This window comes from Oncorhynchus gorbuscha, linkage group LG22 (assembly GCF_021184085.1).
Source record: "Oncorhynchus gorbuscha isolate QuinsamMale2020 ecotype Even-year linkage group LG22, OgorEven_v1.0, whole genome shotgun sequence".
Lineage (NCBI taxonomy): Eukaryota > Metazoa > Chordata > Actinopteri > Salmoniformes > Salmonidae > Oncorhynchus > Oncorhynchus gorbuscha.
In genome coordinates, this window is record NC_060194.1 from 9,119,347 (window position 1) to 9,138,949 (window position 19,603).

Genomic DNA, 19,603 nt, shown 5'->3' on the forward strand with positions numbered 1-19,603 from the left:
CTGATCACTCTTCATAACATTCTGGAGTATATGCAAATTTGCCATCATACAAACTGAGGCACTGAGTTTCAGCTGATGCCATCTAGGAGGCGTGACAGGGTGCCAATAAAGCCCCACAGTGGGGGTGTCATAATACCCATAAATCCTAGCAGTCAAACAGGAAAATGGTTCCAATAATTTTTCCACCATTCATTTTTCCCATAGGGGATTTTAAAAACACTGAACATAAGGGCTGTGTTTTGTGTAGGCCTGGTGGGATGTTTTGATAACCATGTAAATCTCTCAGACAAGGTGACTTTTATCAATATATTCAGCTTTATTTACTCTCAGATTCGAAAATGCTAATTAGCATCAAAGTAAACATCATGCAAAAATACAAATCCCTGCAAGCTCCTGCGTGTTAATACCCTGCGTGGGTATTGTGTCAATTTAAAACGTGCACAAGACAGTTCACAGAATTGTCCATATAAATAACTTTTGCCAATTTATTCATTACTAAATGTATTCTTATCTTTGCCTTGATTTGGCAGTTTTGTCCAGATCATCATGGTGTTTGTAGTTGTTTACGATAGTCACATTTTCAGCTTATTAGCATTTCATTTTGGGGGTAAGTGCAGGCAAATATATTGGTATAAGTCACCTTGTCCTAGAAATAGTTACACAGATATCAAAACGGCACACCAGGATAAGCCTACTGTCGTGGAATTATTGTAATCAAATGGAGAGATTTTAAAATTTCTTAATTTTATTCATATTTAATTAATGAAATAATGGAGCTTGTCAAAGAGCCCCCCGTAGGTGATTCGTTGAGAGCCCAACGAGTGGATTTGAGCCACAGAATTTTATAGCAAAGTCCATCCTCCTGGATGTTCCTCCTCTGGCAACATTGACTTCAATACAAAACCTAGGATCCTCGTAGGCCTCACCCCCTTCCATAGACATACATTGTAATTCTGACTACTTCTGGAGGACGTCCTCCATCCAATCAAAGCTTTTGAGGTATGAACTGACATGTTGTCCATCCAGTCATAGAATTAGGATCAAAGAACGAACCCATGATTTGTATTGGGATTGTGCCACAGAACATTATGGGGGTTCTATGTGTTGAGAAGCTTGGGGACATTGTTGGATAGAGATTAAGAGTGAAAAGTGATTGTTGAGCATTTTTTGGAAATTATTCAATTAAAATTAGTTTTTTCAAATTACAGGAGACATAGGTGAAATATTATCAATTGTTTTCTTAACTTTATTTTTGCGTCCAGTTTGTGCAATTTATTTACATTTGCCTTGTTAACTTCAGTAATTTAGCTAACCTTAGCTATAGCCAGCTACCAGAGCGAGTGTGCTGTTTTCTGTGCCATAATGGTAACGTTAGAATGGCCAACGCTGCCGAAAATGTTGTGGACTTTTTGTTGACCCCTTCCATTCTCTGAGGTACACGGAAAAGCTGCGAATTAAAAGCGAGAGTCGACCTTTGCCTGAGATCAGTTTCACGAAGAAGGGTGAAAAGGTGAGGGTGTTCAATGGAATCTGGTATCAACAGTATAGCTGGTAAACAGGGAGCCTTTCATCAAGCCGCCTCTATTGCTGGCCTTGCAAGATTTTGAGATGGAAAGTTCCACCGACAGGGGAACTACAAGGAGCTTGCAGAGGTAATTGCACGTTACGATGCTTCACTTGCTGAACATATCGAACTTTCGACTGTCTTTTCTGGCATATCGAAAACAATTCCAAATTCCCAATGCTTCCATCTCATCATCCATTAAAAATAAAAGAGAGAGTTTTTGACGCAGCGCATTTTTTCGCGTGCGCTCAAGTAGGCTTTCCACTTGCATCCAATATACATTTAGCAAAGATGATAACACATAATCACTCCGGACAGACACAAGAAACAACTCACGATATAAAGGTTGCAGCAGCCTAGGCTACACCTAAACATTCGAAATCTGACACGCTGTATGGGATAAAAACGAGACTATTTTTCAGTCTGATCAACTGTAGGCTACTAATAAGAGCAGCTGCATACAGCCCATGCGCCCTGTCCATCTGGTCAGGATAAATTAATGGTAACGTTATCTATTTATAGTCCATTTGTGTGTCAGGAGAAAATGTGAATGGGATGAAATTGAGTGTATATTTATAATTGGGCTGGCTAGGCTGCCTATACGTGTTTAATCCATAATGATTAACTGGAATTAACGAATCAACATAATAGTGATGACGGATGTGAGTAAATGTTTTGTAAGGCCTACAGTTGCATAGACCTGCATGATGCAAACATGCCTAAAGCAAGCTCAGCCCTGTGAGTTGTATTGTCGTATCAATTGTTGTCTATGTCTGGGTAGAGGAAATCCCCCTCCCAATCTAGTCTGAATATAATTTATATGAACAAATATAAGATAGCTGCAATTTGTAGTCAGGAGTAAAAAAAAAAAAAAAATGTGACCTGATTGTGAAAAACTGGTCCCGTCATAGCCCATATAAAACCGTTTTACAACTGATTAATCACTGTCATAACCTTATAGGGTCCAGAGTATTCCTAGTTAGGTTAACATATAAGGAAAACTCCAGGCCCCAGGGGGTAAAAATTGCCCCACAGCTCTGGGACCTATGGTGGCACCAGTCTGCTTGCAGTAGTCCGTTAGCGTCAGGTATGTGGACGATCAGGGCTTTATTCAGGAACGTTTCTTGGGATTCTTTGATGAGTCATGTGGGCAAAATGTGCAGTCTGTGGTTGACTTTATGTAGTTTGAGATGTTTAAGTTCATAGAGAAACTTGTTGTCCAAACCTACAATGGCGCAGCTGTAATGGAATATATCTGTTATTTGTATTTACAGCTAAGTCCCCTCCTGTTCCCTGATGAAGAGGAGATGAGTACTCCACTCCTCTACCTTTGTCAACATTCTCCTGACATGAACTGAAGCCACGTCTCGTGCCCACTCATCCACTGGCACATTGAATGTTTCCTCACCAAGGAGTACCCCTATACATTTTCTCTAATTCCTGTCAACTCATTAGAGTCAATCACGTACACAATCACATTATTAGACATCTATGATTTTACTCCTTGGTTGGACTAAACTCATTTTTAGCCCTTTTGTCTATCTATGTAGTGTGTTGTGTTATTGTTTTTTGTCTTCCCAGTCAAATCCTGTCCTGCACTGGTCAAGCCTCTGAACACCTCAACTCATGCCTCATACCCTCATTCAATCACTTATGTGATCCCGCTCAGCCCTCTCATTCCCCATAATATTGTACTATAAATGTCTTTATGAAATGCTTTAGGTTAAAGTAATTAGTCTTTGCCGATTTTTGAAACACATTTTGTCGTCTCCGTGCGTTTACGCGCCTATACCGTGGGTCTCCCATCCTCCTAAAATTATGGTCACCAGCCTCCATAGACCCTAAAGTCAACGCAGGAAGTGCAAACGCTATTGGATGCGTGAGCACACGCTCTCCACATGGGTGCGCCAGCAAAGCCCACTGTCAATGTGGACCCCCAGGTACTTGTATGAGTTTACCTGCCTAATGTTCTGTCCGTGTACCACCATGGGGATGTAGTCTCCAAAGGACTTAGAGTCAAGGATCATCTCCTCAGTTTTTTTCACATTCAGTTGTCGGTGATGTTCATCACACCATCTGACGAATCCTTCAATTGCCGCCCTGTAGCCGTTGGTGTCAGAGCCTTTGTTTAAGAGTCCGAGGACAGCGGTTTTGTCTGAGAACTGAACTACGTAGTTGTTGCGGTGCTTGCAGAGCAGATGCAAAGGTTTGTGTACAACGTGAAGAGGATAGGCGACCTTGAGGTGACCTTGAGGATAAGGTGCTTCTTCTTGAACTGTACTGTCGGTTAAGGGCTTGTAAAGTAAGCATTTCACGGTAAGGTCTACACTTGTTGTATTCAGCGCATGTGACAAATAAAGTTTGATTTGATTTATGGAAGCACTGTTGGCAGCCATTACAGATGTGAATCATTTTGAATAAGATTAGTATTGTGGTGGCAGAATCATGCTATGGGTATGCTTGTTGCTGGAAAGGGCTGGGGAGTTTGTTAGGATAAAAATAAATATGAAAAGAGCAAAGGACAGTTAAAAAGTTAGAGGAAAACCCACCATAGTCTTCTGAATAGCTATAGTTATATATTTTTGCGGAACAATTGCACAAATTCTAATGATAAAGATACACCAGAATGGCTTTCTAAGAGGTGTTGAGTGTTCCTAAATAGTCTAGTAGTCTCAGTTCTGACCTAAATCTGATTGAAAATATTATTGTCCATCTGCCTGTCTTTAGGTAGGTTGAGAATGTCCTATGGTAGTCATGGTTGTGCATTGAGGGGGTGGAGCTCCTTCCCTAGACCCCAGAGCCCCAACCAGGAGGGGGCGGGGGAATAAAGTCCGGGGGAGGTTCAGGGCGGTCCTCCTGAGGGGTGTGTCCATTTGCTGAGGGAAATAAAACAATATTATTTAGATTATGTTTTGGGGTTGACCATATTATATTCCATTTGTGTGTGGTTTTTGCTTAACTATCTTTATGGGTACCAGAAATCCTCAAAAGGATTGTAAAAACAAGGTAAATTCAGACAGGAGGAAAATGGCTATTTTAGGTATAGGGATTAGGGTTAGGATTAAGGTTAGGGGTTATGGTAAGGTTTAGGGAAAATAGGATTTTGAAAGGGAATACATTTTTAGTCCCCATAAGGATGTGCGTATAGTTGATGTCGGAAGTTTACATACACTTATGTTGCAAAAACTGATTTTTCAACCACTTCACAAATGTCTTGTTAACAAACTAGTTTTTAGCAAGTCAGTTAGAACATCCAGTGGGTCAGAAGTTTAGATACACTAAGTTTACTGTGCCTTTAAACAGCTTGGAAAATTGCAGAAAAGTATGTCATGGCTTTAGAAGCTTCTGATAGGCTAATTGACACCATTTGAGTCAATTGAAGGTGTACCTGTGGATGTATTTCAAGGCCTACCTTCAAACTCAGTGCCTCTTTGCTTGACATCATGGGAAAAAGAAATCAGCCAAGACCTCAGAAAAAAATTGTAGACCTCCACAAGTCTGGTTCATCCTTGGGAGCAATTTACAAACGCCTGAAGGTACCATGTTCATCTGTACAAACAATAGTACAGATGAATAGCAGGTATATTACACCATGGGACCACACAGCTGTCATACTGCTCAAGAAGGAGACGTGTTCTGTCTCATGGAGATGAATGTACTTTGGTGCGAAAAGTGCAATCCAATCACAGAACAACAGCAAAGGACCTTGTGAAGATGCTGGAGGAAATGGGTACAAACGTATCTATATCCACAGTAAAAACGAGTCCTACATCGACAACCTGAAAGGACGCTCATCAAGGAAGAAGCCACTGCTCCAAAACCGCCATGAAAAAGCCAGACTACAGTTTGCAACTGCACATGGTTACAAAGATCGTACTTTTTGGAGAAATGTCCTCTGGTCAAAATGAGCATCGTTATGTTTGGAGGAAAAAGGGAGAGGTTTGCAAGCTGAAGAACACCACCCCAACCGGGAAGCATGGGGGGTGGCAGCATCATGTTGTGGGGATGCTTTGCTGCAGGAGATACTGGTGCACTTCACAAAATAGATGGAATCATGAGGGAAGAAAATGATGCGGATATATTGAACAACATCTAAAGCAACATCAGTCAGGAAGTTAAAGCTTGGTTGCAAATGGGTCTTCCAAGTGGACAATGACTCCAAGCATACTGCCAAAGTTGTGGCCAAATGGCTTAATGACAACAAAGTCAAGATATTGGAGTGGCCATCATAAAGCCCTGACCTCAATCCCATACAACATTTGTGGGCAGAACTGAAAAAGTTCTGCCCACAAGGAGGCCTACAATCCTGACTCAGTTACACCAGCACTGCCAGGAGGAATGGGCCAAAATTCACCCAACTTATGTGGGAAGCTTGTGGAAGGCCACCCAAAACGTTTGACCCAAGTTAAACAATTTAAAGGCAATGCTACCTAATACCAATTGAGTGTATGTTAACTTCTGACCCACTGGGAATGCGATGAAAGCTGAAGCTGAAGTAAATATTTCTCTCTACTATTATACTGACATTTCACATTCTTAAAATAAAGTGGTGATCCGAACTAACCTCAGACAGAGAATTTTTACTAGGATTAAATGTCAGGAATTGTGAAAAATTGAGTTTAAATGTATTTGGCTAAGGTGTACGTAAACGTCCGACTTCAACTGTATGTGTGTAATTGTGTCACCTCTGTGCACAGTAGGTGTGGAAGGGCTGGAGGCAGGCAGACTAGTCAGGTGCAGAGTGGAGCTGATGGTTGATGCTCTCCTCACTGCCATCTGGTAGTTCTTGTACAGGGTGGCCCCATACTAAACAAAGATAGATACAATAGGTACACACAACATATAGTGCAGTGGAAAAGTATTTTCCACCTTTTGAATTTTCTCTACTTTTGCATATTTTTGATACTGAATGTTATCAGATATTCAACCAAAACCTAATATTAGATAAATGGAACCTGAGAAACCTACATGCCAAGTAAAGACCAAATGTTGTGTTCCCTACAGGTTCCCTACAGGTTGTAGAGAAGAGCACAAGCTCTGAACTCTCTTTACTGATGTCATTGTCCCCATGGGGAAATTTAGTTGTAGTACACGTTTAAAGTAGTGTTTAAATGCAGTAGAAAACAAGTTGACAATACAACATTCATTACAGTTACATACCAATAATAGGAACATTAGTCTGAGCTGTTTATGAGGGATATCACACCTGGCACAAACTATTGTCCAGTTCTGTTCAGACCTTAATTCTACCTCTGCTACAGATCCAGAACCAACCCCTATACCAGAACACCGGAAGAGGCGAGGAGGAGGGATTAAAGATCTAACCTTCATCTGGAGTGAGCAGACCACTGGGAAGTACCACCATTGAGTCTAGGGCTCGCTTGTGTGTCTGCTTGCTTCTCAGGTTGTCCTCCTCCCCTCTACAGACCCAGATCCTGACCGAGTTCCCGGTTCCTGCCCACCCCCCCAGTTTTCAACCTCAGCACGACTTCCAGTCCCGGCCCCAACACCAGCACCAACCCAGTTTTCTCCCGGTCCCAGCAACAAAACACGCAAAAACTCTGGACACAGCACCGACTAACCTCAACTGCCACCTCCATACAGCAACTGCCAGCCCAGATCCCACCCCTCCCCCAACACAAAGAAGCAGACACATTGTGGACTGACTGATCAACGGACTGATTCTCTATTTTTTAAATTAATGATTATTGAATTTTAACTTGTGACATTTTACCTGTAAAGAAATTTATTAAAAATGTAATACAAAAATTACCCAGTCCTACCTACCTACAGATTGTGGAAATCTGCTCTTTTAGCAAGTCAAATATGATAAAACAAAAACACTATAGTAAATACTACAGCATTCTCCGCAAAAACACAACAGTAAATACTTCAGTATACTACAAAAATACTTCATTAATTACTATAGTATTATACTACCATTTTCTTTTAAATGAGTATTTATGCTATAGTTTACTGTAAATACTACAGTATATAGTATTTATACCATAGTATACTATAGTATTTTTTCATGTGGGAGTTGCTAGGACCATGCTGGAAAGAATAATGTGAAAGGAATAAAACTAATAACTGAGCCAGCACAGTACAGCTCAGGTTGGCAGGATAGTGGGAAAAGACTATTAATAAAGCCTGACCTTGGCTACTCTGATGGAGTTGACCCAGAGGGAGAGAGTGTGCTCATCATCACAACACAGGAATCTGATGTATTGGGACTCCTTCTGGATCTGAGGATGCTGAAAGGAAAAGAACAGAACAAATGGTATTGATGGTAATCTCTGCTCTTAGAGCAACATCTTCTGTGCATGCATTGTCTGTCACAAAATACTGTATTGATGCTTGATTCACTTCTCCGTCTTTGTTCAAGTGGTCCAGTATTTTTGTTGTTGTAGTTCATCAAAGAGACAATAGGGGGCAGCCAATGCTCACTTGAGTCAAGCCATTAGAGGAGCACTATTTGTATTGCACTACCATGTTTGATTAGTCGTACGTACAGGATACACACACTGTCCAACGAAATGTTTACATCCATGTGGGTTGCACTACCATGTTCTCAAACCCTCTCACATTAAGAACCTTTCTCATTCATGTTAAGAATGCCCTAATTTGAACCATAACTTTGTTTCCTGTTTGAAATCAAACTTGAAGATTACTATTTTTTTAACTAATGTTTGGCTTTACATTTAGAAACAAAGGAGCTATCTAGAACCTAGAAGGGTTCTTTGGCTGTCCCCATAGAAGAACACTTTGAATAATCTTTTCTGGTTTCCGGTAGAACCCTTTAGGCTTGTATGTAGGCCCCTTTCCACAGAGAGTTCTACGTGGAACCAAAAAGGGTTCTTTCTATGGGGACAGCTGAAGAATCCTTTTGGAGTTTAGGGACACTGGTGAGGAATATTTTTTTCTCCAAAATGGACAGAAATATAATCTGGTCATATGTTGTTGTTACGAACCATACAGTTATAATATACGCTAAATATACGCTAAGTTAACTTCTTTAATGTACCTTTAAAAACAGATCATTGTCAGACATGGTTCTGCAAGTAACTGACAAATATTAAGCAACCAATATTGAAAAGCCACCAAAGTACCTGTCAAACATGGGAAATCCACACTGTCCATTTACTTATGAATTAACATAAATATAAAATATTTCAAACGTGGTCTCAGGGCAATTCGTATTATTCTGTACATAAATCTGTGGCACTCATTTTAGTATGATATATTAAGTTACTTGTAGGTTACATTATGAATGTAATAGCGGTCGTACAATATCAAACAAATTATAGGACGTACAGTATAGTATCATGTCTCACCCGGCAATACAATTACGTAATTACTTATTACTTTTAATTATTATCCGTATATTTTTAAACTGCATTGTTGGTTAGGGGCTCGTAAATAAGCATTTCATTTTAAGGTCTACACCTGTTTTATTCGGCACTTGTGACTAATACAATTTGATTTGATTTGAATAGCATACGGATTGGATAATGTAACTTATCATACATACATCCTGAATCAGCAGGTATAGTATTATACCTCTTTCTCTGAGACCAGGTTGCATGTTGCACTGTAACAACAGAGGAGAAATACGGGGAGCATTTACATTGGCGGTTAGAGGAACCAACGATAAAGGTTAGGTTCATTTATGGAAAAAGGTTAGGGGAACTAAAACGACAAAGCTTAGGTGAATTTACGTAGCAGGTTCGGCAAAGGAGACTGGTAAGGGGAGGACGGCTCAGAATAATGGTTGGCATGGTGAATGGAATGGTACCAAACACAAGGAAACTGTGTTTTATACTATTCCATTAATTCCGTTCGAGCCATTACTATAAGCCGTCCCCGATTTAAAGTGCCACCAGCCACCACTGGTGAATGGGGTTAAGTTTAGAATAAGATCCAAGTGAGGATTTTTTTTGTATGGACGTCTATGAGAGAGTGTCATATTTGGTCCACAACATTTATTGCTAATTTGCCACGTGAAGCTTATTTGATCCAATAGAACTTTCGTAATGTTTAGGTTTTTACAAATGGAAAGATAAGTTGACGCTTGTGACAACTTTGAGAAAAATATTTTATATTGGAGTTATGTCTGTTGCTCACACACGTATCTGCCCTCTCATTAGCTAGAATGTTCTCACCTCCTCCCGCCAACCTTTCTCCTTTGTGGACATTCATCTCCTAGCAACCAATTCCATGAGCAGCAGCACTTAAGAAAAAAGGTCCTTCTTAAATTGCAATCTTTGTAAAAACAAATTATTATGTTATTGCATTGCTGTCTTCTGCCCATCTAGAAGAATTGGAAGATACTTTTCTTTTGTGGAAATAGCTTGGAGCGATTTTGAGAGATTTATCGACTTGGTTCTTGCTGGACTCCCCTGCTGAATCCTCAGGCAACACAAGGAAGGAATCGGATAGGAGGACCACAAACCCAACAAGGACAACAACAAGAATTAGGACATAGATAAGCAAACAAAACCAATAGAGGGAGAAAGAGAAAGGATCTCTGAGGGATTTCTGGAGGATAGTTCAGTTCAGACCTTGATAGTGAAACAAGCATTCAGACGAACAAACAAGCAAAATAGCACTTTGAAAGGAGGTAGAAACATTCCAAACATTGAGAGAGTATCTTAATTTATGTGTAATGTGTTGTTTCATTGAAAAACACATTCAATATCTTTATTTGTACTATTAATAAAACGTGCATTGTTTTAAAAGTGCATTTATCATTAGGTGCATTTTATAAATAAGCACTTTCATCAGGTAAGCACTTCACAACATTCTAGAGCAGAGTGGATTGTTAAAACAGGTCACCATGGAGATGAATATGGATGCATTCTCTAAGCATTGTTTCAGAGACCATGCCATCACGTATCCTGAAAATGTTACAAGTGAGTCAGGAAAAAAGACATTCAAAAAGAAATTGCTAAGAGAAGAGAATCCCCAGAGACTCTGAGGGCACACTTCATCCTAAAAGTGAACACGGATGATCCTAATGCCTGTACACAGCTCTCCATAAGGCCTTAAAATGTCAGAAAACAGAACAATGAGGCAACTGTACATTGATTCCACCCCCAAATGTAACATTGATATTCATAATAACGGCACTGTGATGGATCAAGGTTCAGAGGCCAGTCTGGATCAATTTGTTTACTACTTCGACCAAATAAAACCTCTTCTTGCTGAACTTAAAACCGCTCCACTGTCACTACCTACAACAGCTTCCCCTCCCTCTGTGCCCCAGTATGTAGTCCCCAGTGTCCCTCTCCCTCCCTCGCCTGCAGCAGACACAGCCCTGAGCATGCCTCTCTCACACGTGACACCTGCATCATATACAGGAGGAGATCAGCCTGGTGCGTCGGCATAGGGGTGAGATCCAGGAGCTGCAGTGTGCAATGAAAAATGTTGAGGAGGACAACCAGGCTCTCAGGATGGAAGTCTTAGAGAGGAACTGTCCAGCACAGACAACACCAGCCACATGCACGACCTCCAGAAGGAGTTACAGTACATGACCTAAGGCAGGAATTTCTCAGCCACCACCATCCATCTACAAAGAGTCACACAACTACGCAGGACCAGGCCAACAGCTGAATCAGAACCCAACCAACCAATGCACCAACCCAGCTGACCCTCTCCATGCCCATCTCACGGCCTGTAATTACTCCCATCACTCCTACCATCCTCCATAGACTTGACGAAAAACCCAACGTTATATTAATGATGGACTCAAATGGAAAGTTTATATAGAGAATCAACTTTTCCAAAATAAAAAGGTGTCTAAGTTATGGTGCCCCACAACAGAGAGAGCTACTGGGGGAAATACCACAGTGTGCCATCACAGCAGAAAGATTTGTGAAAAGGGTCACACTGCCCACCCTCTTCAATTCCCACTACAACCTCCTTCTCATACTACCAGACCAGGTCCGCCTCAGCACAGCTCAACCAGACCCGGCCCATCACAGCACAGATCCACCAGACCCGGCACATGACAGCACAGGTCTACCAGACCCGGCCAATCACAGGACCGATCCACCAGACCCGGCCCATCACAGCACAGGTCTGCCAGACCCGGTCCGTCACAGCACAGATCCACTAGACCCGGCCAATCACAGCACAGATCCACCGGACCCGGCCCATCACAGCACAGCTCTACCAGACACGGCCCATCACAGCACAGCTCTACCAGACCCGGCCCTTCACAGCACAGATCCGTCAGACCCTGCCCATCACAGCATAGCTCAACAAGACCCAGCCCACCTCAGCAAAGCTCTACCAGATCTGGCCCATCACAGCACAGCACAGCTCTACTAGACCAAGCCCACCTCAACTGCCCAGCTCTACGCAGCACCAACCACTACCCTAGGATGTGGCAAAACACTGTCGAGGGTAGTGCACAGATGGTGATACAGTCCACACCATGTATCATTCACATCATCAGCCCTCATGTGCTGAGAGTTTTGAGCTTTGCCAGTCACACTGCCCTCCACACCACCCTCAATTCCCCCTACAACCTCCCTCCCAGGCTAGTTTTGGTTACCCTCCCTACTCCCATCCCCAGGACAGGCCTGGGACACTTCTTCCCCCCATGGCAACCCCAACCCTGCAACAGGAGCCACACCAAAGCCTCCTGTGCACACCCATAATGGAGCATTGGCGGGAGCTTCATCAGGGTGGACTGAGCTCTGCCAACACTGCTCTCCCAGTTCTCACTCCAGCCCCTGCATCCAGTGACTTGAGGGATGTCTGTCAAATGCTCAGTCTACTCTGCTCTCATGTGGTTGGCCAGGGACCTTGGCAAAGTCTCAGCTCACTCAACAAATAGCTGCAGATGACACTATGCCTGTCAGCTCTTATGGAAATGAGCTGAATTACCCCCCAGACTTGAAATCTAGTAGGGGGCTTGGGCTAATGCACCTAAATGTGCGAAGTAGGATTGAAAATATGGACACAATTGATATTTGGGAACAGGACTCTTGTCCGTCCTGACATTCTGGTTCTCTCGGAAACATGGTCAAATGGCTCTGTATCTGATGAAGACATTGAAGTAAATTATTATAATGTATTTAGGTGTGACAGATTACAGAAAGGGGAGGAGTGGCCATATATGTCAAATCTAATTTCATGGAGTGCCAATCTTTAGATATTTCTGTTCCCAAGAAAATTGAGCTCCTGGTTGTAGATGTGTCCATAAACTAGAATACACATTTGTTTGGGATTTATCGCCTCCCCCTGCTGCCATGGCGAACGTTATTGGTGGTATAGCTGAGTGTTTAACACTTTTTTTTGTCCTCGGAGTTGGTCATTTGAGGGGATTTGAGTCTGGATTGCTATGCCCGGCCACAGATCAATTTAAGAGTATATGCATTGATTTCAATCGGACAAATGCACACGACCAAATGTGAGAAACCCTGTTAACTCATTGATTGATTTAATTCTCACTAATAACCCCCATAAATATTATATATATATATATATATATATATATATATATATATATATATATATATATATATATATATATATATATATATACTGTAGATGACCTGGAACCAGTGGGTTTGGCGACGAGTATGAAGCGAGGGCCAGCCAACGAGAGCATACAGGTCGCAGTGGTGGGTAGTATATGGGGCTTTGGTGACAAAACGGATGGCACTGTGATAGACTGCATCCAATTTATTGAGTAAGGTATTGGAGGCTATTTTGTAGATGACATCGCCAAAGTTGAGGATCGGTAGGATGGTCAGTTTTACGAGGGTATGTTTGGCAGCATGAGTGAAGGATGCTTTGTTGCGAAATAGGAAGCCAATTCTAGATTTAACTTAGGATTGGAGATGTTTGATGTGAGTCTGGAAGGAGAGTTTACAGTCTAACCAGACACCTAGGTATTTGTAGTTGTCCACATATCAGAACCGTCCAGAGTAGTGATGTTGGACGGGCGGGCCGGTGCAGGCAGCGATCTGTTGAAGAGCATGCATTTAGTTTTACTTGTATTTAAGAGCAATTGGAGGCCACGGAAAGAGAGTTGTATGGCTATGAAGCTTGTCTGGAGGGTTGTTAACACAGTGTCCAAAGAAGAAGAAGTATACAGAATGGTGTCGTCTGCGTAGAGGTGGATCAGAGACTCACCAGCAGCGAGAGCGACATCATTGATGTATACAGAGAAGAGAGTCGTCCCAAGAATTTAACCCTGAGGCACCCCCATAGAGACTGCCAGAGGCCCGGACAACAGGCCCTCCGAATTGACACACTGAACTCTATCAGAGAAGTAGTTGGTGAACCAGGCGAGGCAATCAGTTGAGAAACCAAGGCTATCGAGTCTGCCGATGAGGATGTGGTGATTGACAGAGTCGTAAGCCTTGGCCAGGTCAATGAATACGGCTGCACAGTATTGTTTCTTATCGATGGCGGTTAAGATATCGTTTAGGACCTTGAGCGTGGCTGAGGTGCACCCATGACCAGCTCTGAAACCAGATTGCATAGCGGAGAAGGTGCGGTGGGATTCGAAATGGTCGGTAATCTGTTTGTTGACTTGGCTTTCGGAGACCTTAGAAAGGCAGGGTAGGATAGATATAGGTCTGTAGCAGTTTGGGTCAAGAGTGCCCCCCCCCCTTTGAAGAGGGGGATGACCGCAGCTGCTTTCCAATCTCTGGGAATCTGAGACGGCACGAAAGAGAGGTTGAACAGGCTAGTAATAGGGGTTGCAACAATTTTGGCAGATAAGTTTTTGAAAGAAAGGGTCCAGATTGTCTAGCCCGGCTGATTTGTAGGGGTTTTATTTTCTACATTTATTTCCTTGCTGGTGTGACCTTACCATGAGAACCACCACTATCATAAACTTAACTAATTTCCTGAAAATGTGAGGTGTAACTGTAGAGAGAACATGGGGGCAGATCTGGGATCACGAACTATGTCAAATTTTTCCAAATATTTTAGCTGGGCTTGATTAAGCTTGCCTGGCACAATGGAACCAATAGAATAATAGCAAAAAGGGAAAATCCTGCTCTTCTGACACTCCAAGCAGGCTAAAGCAAACACAAAGTATTAGAAAGATTTTAAATAGCATTTGAATCCAGTTCTGGAGAGCACATAGGGGCTGAGCGGTAAATTGTAGTTGTTGTAGTAAAGACCAACATACACAGTTTAACCAAGTTGCAAGGTTCTAAATACCCGACACCAATCATTATTTTGAAGGGAAACCACAACCCAGCATGTCAGAGCTGCTTTACACTTCAACCAACTAACACCTCACTTCCCCCTGCTTTCGTTCTGTCTGAGCAAGTCCTATTCTGGGTAAGGAAAATATTCCTTATTAAAATGCCTCCTCCTTGAAGACTGACATTACGTCGTTTAAGTTGACCCCTGTCTGTCTCTCTGATTGTCTTGTATTCTCAGTCTCTCTCGTTCCACATAACAGCTGGTTTTGTGTGATCCTTTAGAGATCACCGTGGGAAACATGTGGGTCTGTCTGTGTGTGGTGGTGCATTGCCAATATGTTAAAGTAGTTGCAGTGCACAACTTCCTGTCGAACACATCTAGCCTATATTTAAACATGCAAATATTCAGAATTAAGTTATCAGCTTATTTTCTTCCCTGCTGGCCCTCAAAACTTTGCATTTTTAAATGTTGCAAATGTACAGTATTGAGGTGGAAATAGATTTTTCCCATAACATCTGACTATCAGTCTTCAAATAGTTTTCAACAAATCGATTTGCCAAATTGGCCAAACATGGACACTAACTTTTCACCCAGTTAGTCTAAACCCTGAACCTGGTTTAAACCCCCAAATGTGCTCCAGGACCATTGCACTGTGAATTTGTTCAGCCTGTCAAAGATGTGTGTGTGTGTGTTACCCGGTCTGTTACCTCAGCGAGTCGATTGGAGAAGAGCAGAAGACAAATTTCCACTGTGACACACTGATAACATCTGTTAATATTTCTTCCAAGATGGATGGCCTACCTTGAGGATGAAGCAGAAATCAGATGGTGCTTTGTATTTCTGTTTGTAATCAGTGGTGGTGTAGATATTGACTTTGTCAAGCTGAATGAAGCACGCCAGGTCCCTGGATGTCTGTCAAAGAAGAAAAACATGAGAAAACCTGAATAAGTAGACTTTAGGTTATATCGTCTCTGTCTGATGAAAACATCTTATCTCTAAAAATTTAGACTTTTCAGGAAATTGTGAAAATTACCATATTTTCCCATTATTAACGAACATACAATTATGAAAATCAGAAACTATTTTGAACACCACCCTCTGGAGACCCATATGGTTGTGGGCAGTGCAGTTGCCATACCAGGCGATGATACAGCCCGACAGGATGCTCTCAATTGTGCATCTGTAAATGTTTGTGAGGGTTTAGGTGACAAGATATATTTCTTCAGCCTCCTGAGGTTGAAGAGGCGGTGTTGCGCCTTCTTCACCACACTGTCTGTGTGGGTGGAGCATTTCAGTTTGTCCTTGATGTGTATGCCAAGGAACTCGAAGCTTTCCACCTTCTCCACTGCTGTTCCATCGTTGTGGATAGGGGGGTGCTCCCTCTGTTGTTTCCTGAAGTCCATGATCATCTCCTTTGTTTTGATGATGTTGAGTGAGAGGTTGTTTTCCTGACACCACACTCTGAGTGTCCTCACCTCCTCCCTATAGGCTGTCTCATCATTGTCGGTAATCAAGGCTACTACTGTTGTGTCATCTGCAAACTTTATGATTGAGTTGGAGACTTGCATGGCCATGCAGTCATGGGTGAAGAGGGAGTACAGGAGGGGGCTGAGCACGCACTCTTGTGGGGCCCCAGTGTTGAGGATCAGCGAAGTGGAGATGTTGTTTCCTAACTTCACCACCTGGGGGCGGCCAGTCAGGAAGTCCAGGACCCAATTGCGCAGGCCGGGGTTAAGACCAAGGGCTTCGAGCTTAATGATGAGCTTGGAGGGTACTATGGTGTTGAATGCTGAGCTATAGTCAATTAACAGCATTCTTACATAGGTTTTCCTCTTGTCCAGATGAGATAGGGCAGTGTGCAGTGTGATGGCGATTGCATCGTCTGTGGACCTATTGGGACTGTAATCAAATTGATGTGGGTCTAGGAGGACAGGTAAGGTGGAGGTGATATGATCCTTGACCGGTCTCTCAAAGCATTTCATGATGACAGAAGTGAGTGCTACGGGGCGATAGTCATTTAGTTCAGTTACCTTTGCCTTCTTGGGTGCAGGAACAATGGTGGCCATCTTGAAGCATGTGGGGACAGCAGACTGGTATAGAGAGATATTGAATATGTCCGTAAACACACCAGCCAGCTGGTCTGCACATGCTCTGAGGACGCAGCGAGGGATCCTGTCTGGGCCGGCAACCTTGCGAGGGTTAGCACATTTAAATGTCTTACTCACGTAGGCCACGAAGGAGGAGTGAATACAGTCCTTGGTATAGCGGGCCGCGTCGGTGGCATTGTATTATCCTCAAAGCGGGCAAAGAAGGTGTTTAGTTTGTCTGGAAGGAAGACGTCGGTGTCCGTGGCGTGGCTGGTTTTCCTTTTGTAGTCCGTGGTTGTCTTTAGACCATGCCACATATGTCTCGTGTCTGAGCTGTTGAATTGCGACTCCACTTTGTCTCCACACTGAAATTTGTCTTGTTTGATTGCCTTGCTGAGGGAATAACTACACTGTTTGTACCATAAATGCCTGATTGGTGGATCGCTGCAGAGTTACTTTGCTCCATTCATCTTTGCCTCGATCCTGACTAGTCTCGGAAAAACATCCCCACATCATGATGCTGCCACCACAATGCGTCACCATAGGGATGGTGCCAGGTTTCCTCTAGACGTGACGCTTTGCATTCAGGCCAAACAGTTCAATCTTGGTTTCATCAGACCAGAGAATCTTGTTTCTCATGGTCTAAAAGTCCTTTAAGTGCCTTTTGGCAAACTCCAAGTGGGCTGTCATGTGCCTTTTTACTGAGGAGTGGCTTCCATCTGGCCACTCTACAATAAATGCCTGATTGGTGGAGTGGTTTAGAGATGGTTGTCCTTCTGGAAGGTTCTCCCATCCCATCTCCACATAGGAACTCTGGAGCTCTGTCAGAGTGACCATTGGGTTCTTGGTCACATCTTGGTCACATCCCCAGGAAGCACCTAAGCTCAATTTTGAGTATCATAGCCAAGGGTCTGAATACTTATGTAAATAAGGTATTTCTGTTTTTTATTTTTAATATATTTGTAGAAGTTTTTGCCATTGTGGGGTATTGTGTGTAGATTCATGAGGATTAAAAAAAATGTAATCAATAAGGCTGTAATGTAACAAAATGTGGAAAGAGTCAAGGGGTCTGAATACAATACGTTTTTATATTAATTCCTGCCTATACAATATACTTTATGTGCAAGAATATGTATTGACAAGATGTTTACTCAACTTGCTGTGACGAAGGACATGCAGCCGAAATGCATCTGGGTTCATAATCTTTGTTTCCCATTGAACATGCCATACAAATACATGCATTTTAATAAATTATATTTAGAGTGCCTTGGTACTCCTTTCACTTCCTGTACCTTTGTCTTTCCTTTAGGCACATAATATATCCCAGATGCCCTGAGCAGGAAGTAGCGACGTTTCCACGATTTCTTCCCGTCCTCTCTCAGATACAGCAGCCCCTCCAGGTCTGGGACGATGAGAGAAGGCCCATCAAAGTTTTCCTGGACTCAGAAATAAAAAATAAGGTTTGTGGAAGTGTTTGAGGGTTTAGATAAGCCTGATTTGCTCAAGAGGAAGGAGAACACCAACAAAATATTGGTATAGTAAATGTGTGTACTGTATAGGCTATAGAGAAGACTACAGGTGTGTTTGTGATAACTCACCTTTAGCAGAAGTTCCTTATGCCTTTCTTTTATCTCATTAATACATTTTTGGTCTTTCTTCCATAGGTAGAATATCTTGAAGTTGACGTGAAAAAAAGCGAAAAGACAATGTCAGCACAATGATATAAATAATGGAACTAAAACAAAGAGCTTGGTTGCTAGTTTGTCTCTACTTAAACCACTTTTTTTGTTTGGTAAAACGTTGGCAGAAGTAGAGACAGATCATTGGCTTAAATTAGAAAGCACAGTTAACTGCACTATTTTGTGAACATGGGTCATGTTCATATGGGCACGAAATGGAAACCGTTTTAAAGAGCTTGCAACAGAAAACAACAAATATTTTATTGGGGGGGTAGAAGTCCAGGTAACTTCTCCCTGTTTCAGTCTATTTTCTTCCGTTTGGTGCTTAATGTTTGGTGCCCAGTTCCCTACTGTACTCACCTGGGGGTCCTTGAAGAAGAGATATTTGTTGGGTCTCAGAAGGAAAATGATTTGGTTTTTACTGTCTCGTGTCCATGCAGAAAGAGGCTCCACTAGATATTCATGGTCTTCAAACCCCCTTTCTGCATTGAGAACAAAAGAGGAGCCTCATTTCTTTATGAAAATGATATACATCAATCATACAATGTCATATCTTAAATCATACCTAAAGTACACTAAATTACCAAACATATGTGGACACCTGGTCGTTCATCCACACCGATATCGACAAACCATTTCTGTATGGGCCTCCCTTTTTTCACAGGGGTATTGCTATTCTGTAACAGGAAAGGGTTTTCCACAAACGATTGCCACAAAGTTGTAAGCACAAATCAAATCAACCTTTTTACATCAGCAGATGTTACAAAGTGCTTATACAGAAACCTAGCCTAAAACCACAAACAGCAATGAATGCAGATGTAGAAGCACAGTGGTTAGGAAAAACTCCCTAGAAAGGCAGGAACCTAGGAAGAAAACTAGAGAGGAACCAGTCTCTGAGGGGTGGCCAGTCCTCTTCGCCTAGAATTTAATTGCATGCTGTATCATTAAGATTTCCCTTCACTGGAACTAAGGGGCCTAGCCCGAACCATAAAAACACCCCCAGACCATTATTCCTCATCCACCAAATTTTACAGTTGCCACTATGCATTTGGACAGGTAGCGTTCTCCTGGCATCCGCCAAACCCAAATTCGTCCGT

At 42.3% G+C, this 19,603-nt stretch overlaps 1 protein-coding gene and 1 long non-coding RNA gene across 5 annotated transcripts in view; one reads left to right on the plus strand and one right to left on the minus strand.

Annotated features, from left to right (window-relative positions):
* Window positions 1-415: 415 nt before the first annotated feature.
* LOC124010207 (amyloid beta A4 precursor protein-binding family B member 1-interacting protein-like) overlaps window positions 416-19,603 on the minus strand; it is a 30,476-nt gene continuing 11,288 nt past the window's right edge. For all 4 annotated transcript variants that reach the window (XM_046322627.1, XM_046322625.1, XM_046322628.1 and 1 more), the window contains 7 exons: window positions 18,867-18,988; window positions 18,426-18,500; window positions 18,120-18,263; window positions 15,542-15,652; window positions 7,720-7,818; window positions 6,250-6,370; window positions 416-4,440 (listed from right to left, as the gene is read on the minus strand). In XM_046322627.1, the coding sequence (XP_046178583.1) occupies window positions 4,352-4,440; window positions 6,250-6,370; window positions 7,720-7,818; window positions 15,542-15,652; window positions 18,120-18,263; window positions 18,426-18,500; window positions 18,867-18,988 (761 nt within the window). In that variant the 3' untranslated portion in view covers window positions 416-4,351. The remainder of the gene's footprint in view (window positions 4,441-6,249; window positions 6,371-7,719; window positions 7,819-15,541; window positions 15,653-18,119; window positions 18,264-18,425; window positions 18,501-18,866; window positions 18,989-19,603) is intronic.
* On the plus strand, window positions 1,329-8,177 carry LOC124010209. The gene is made up of 3 exons (XR_006834388.1): window positions 1,329-1,652; window positions 2,839-3,504; window positions 6,826-8,177. It is a non-coding gene; the product is annotated as an uncharacterized LOC124010209 (long non-coding RNA).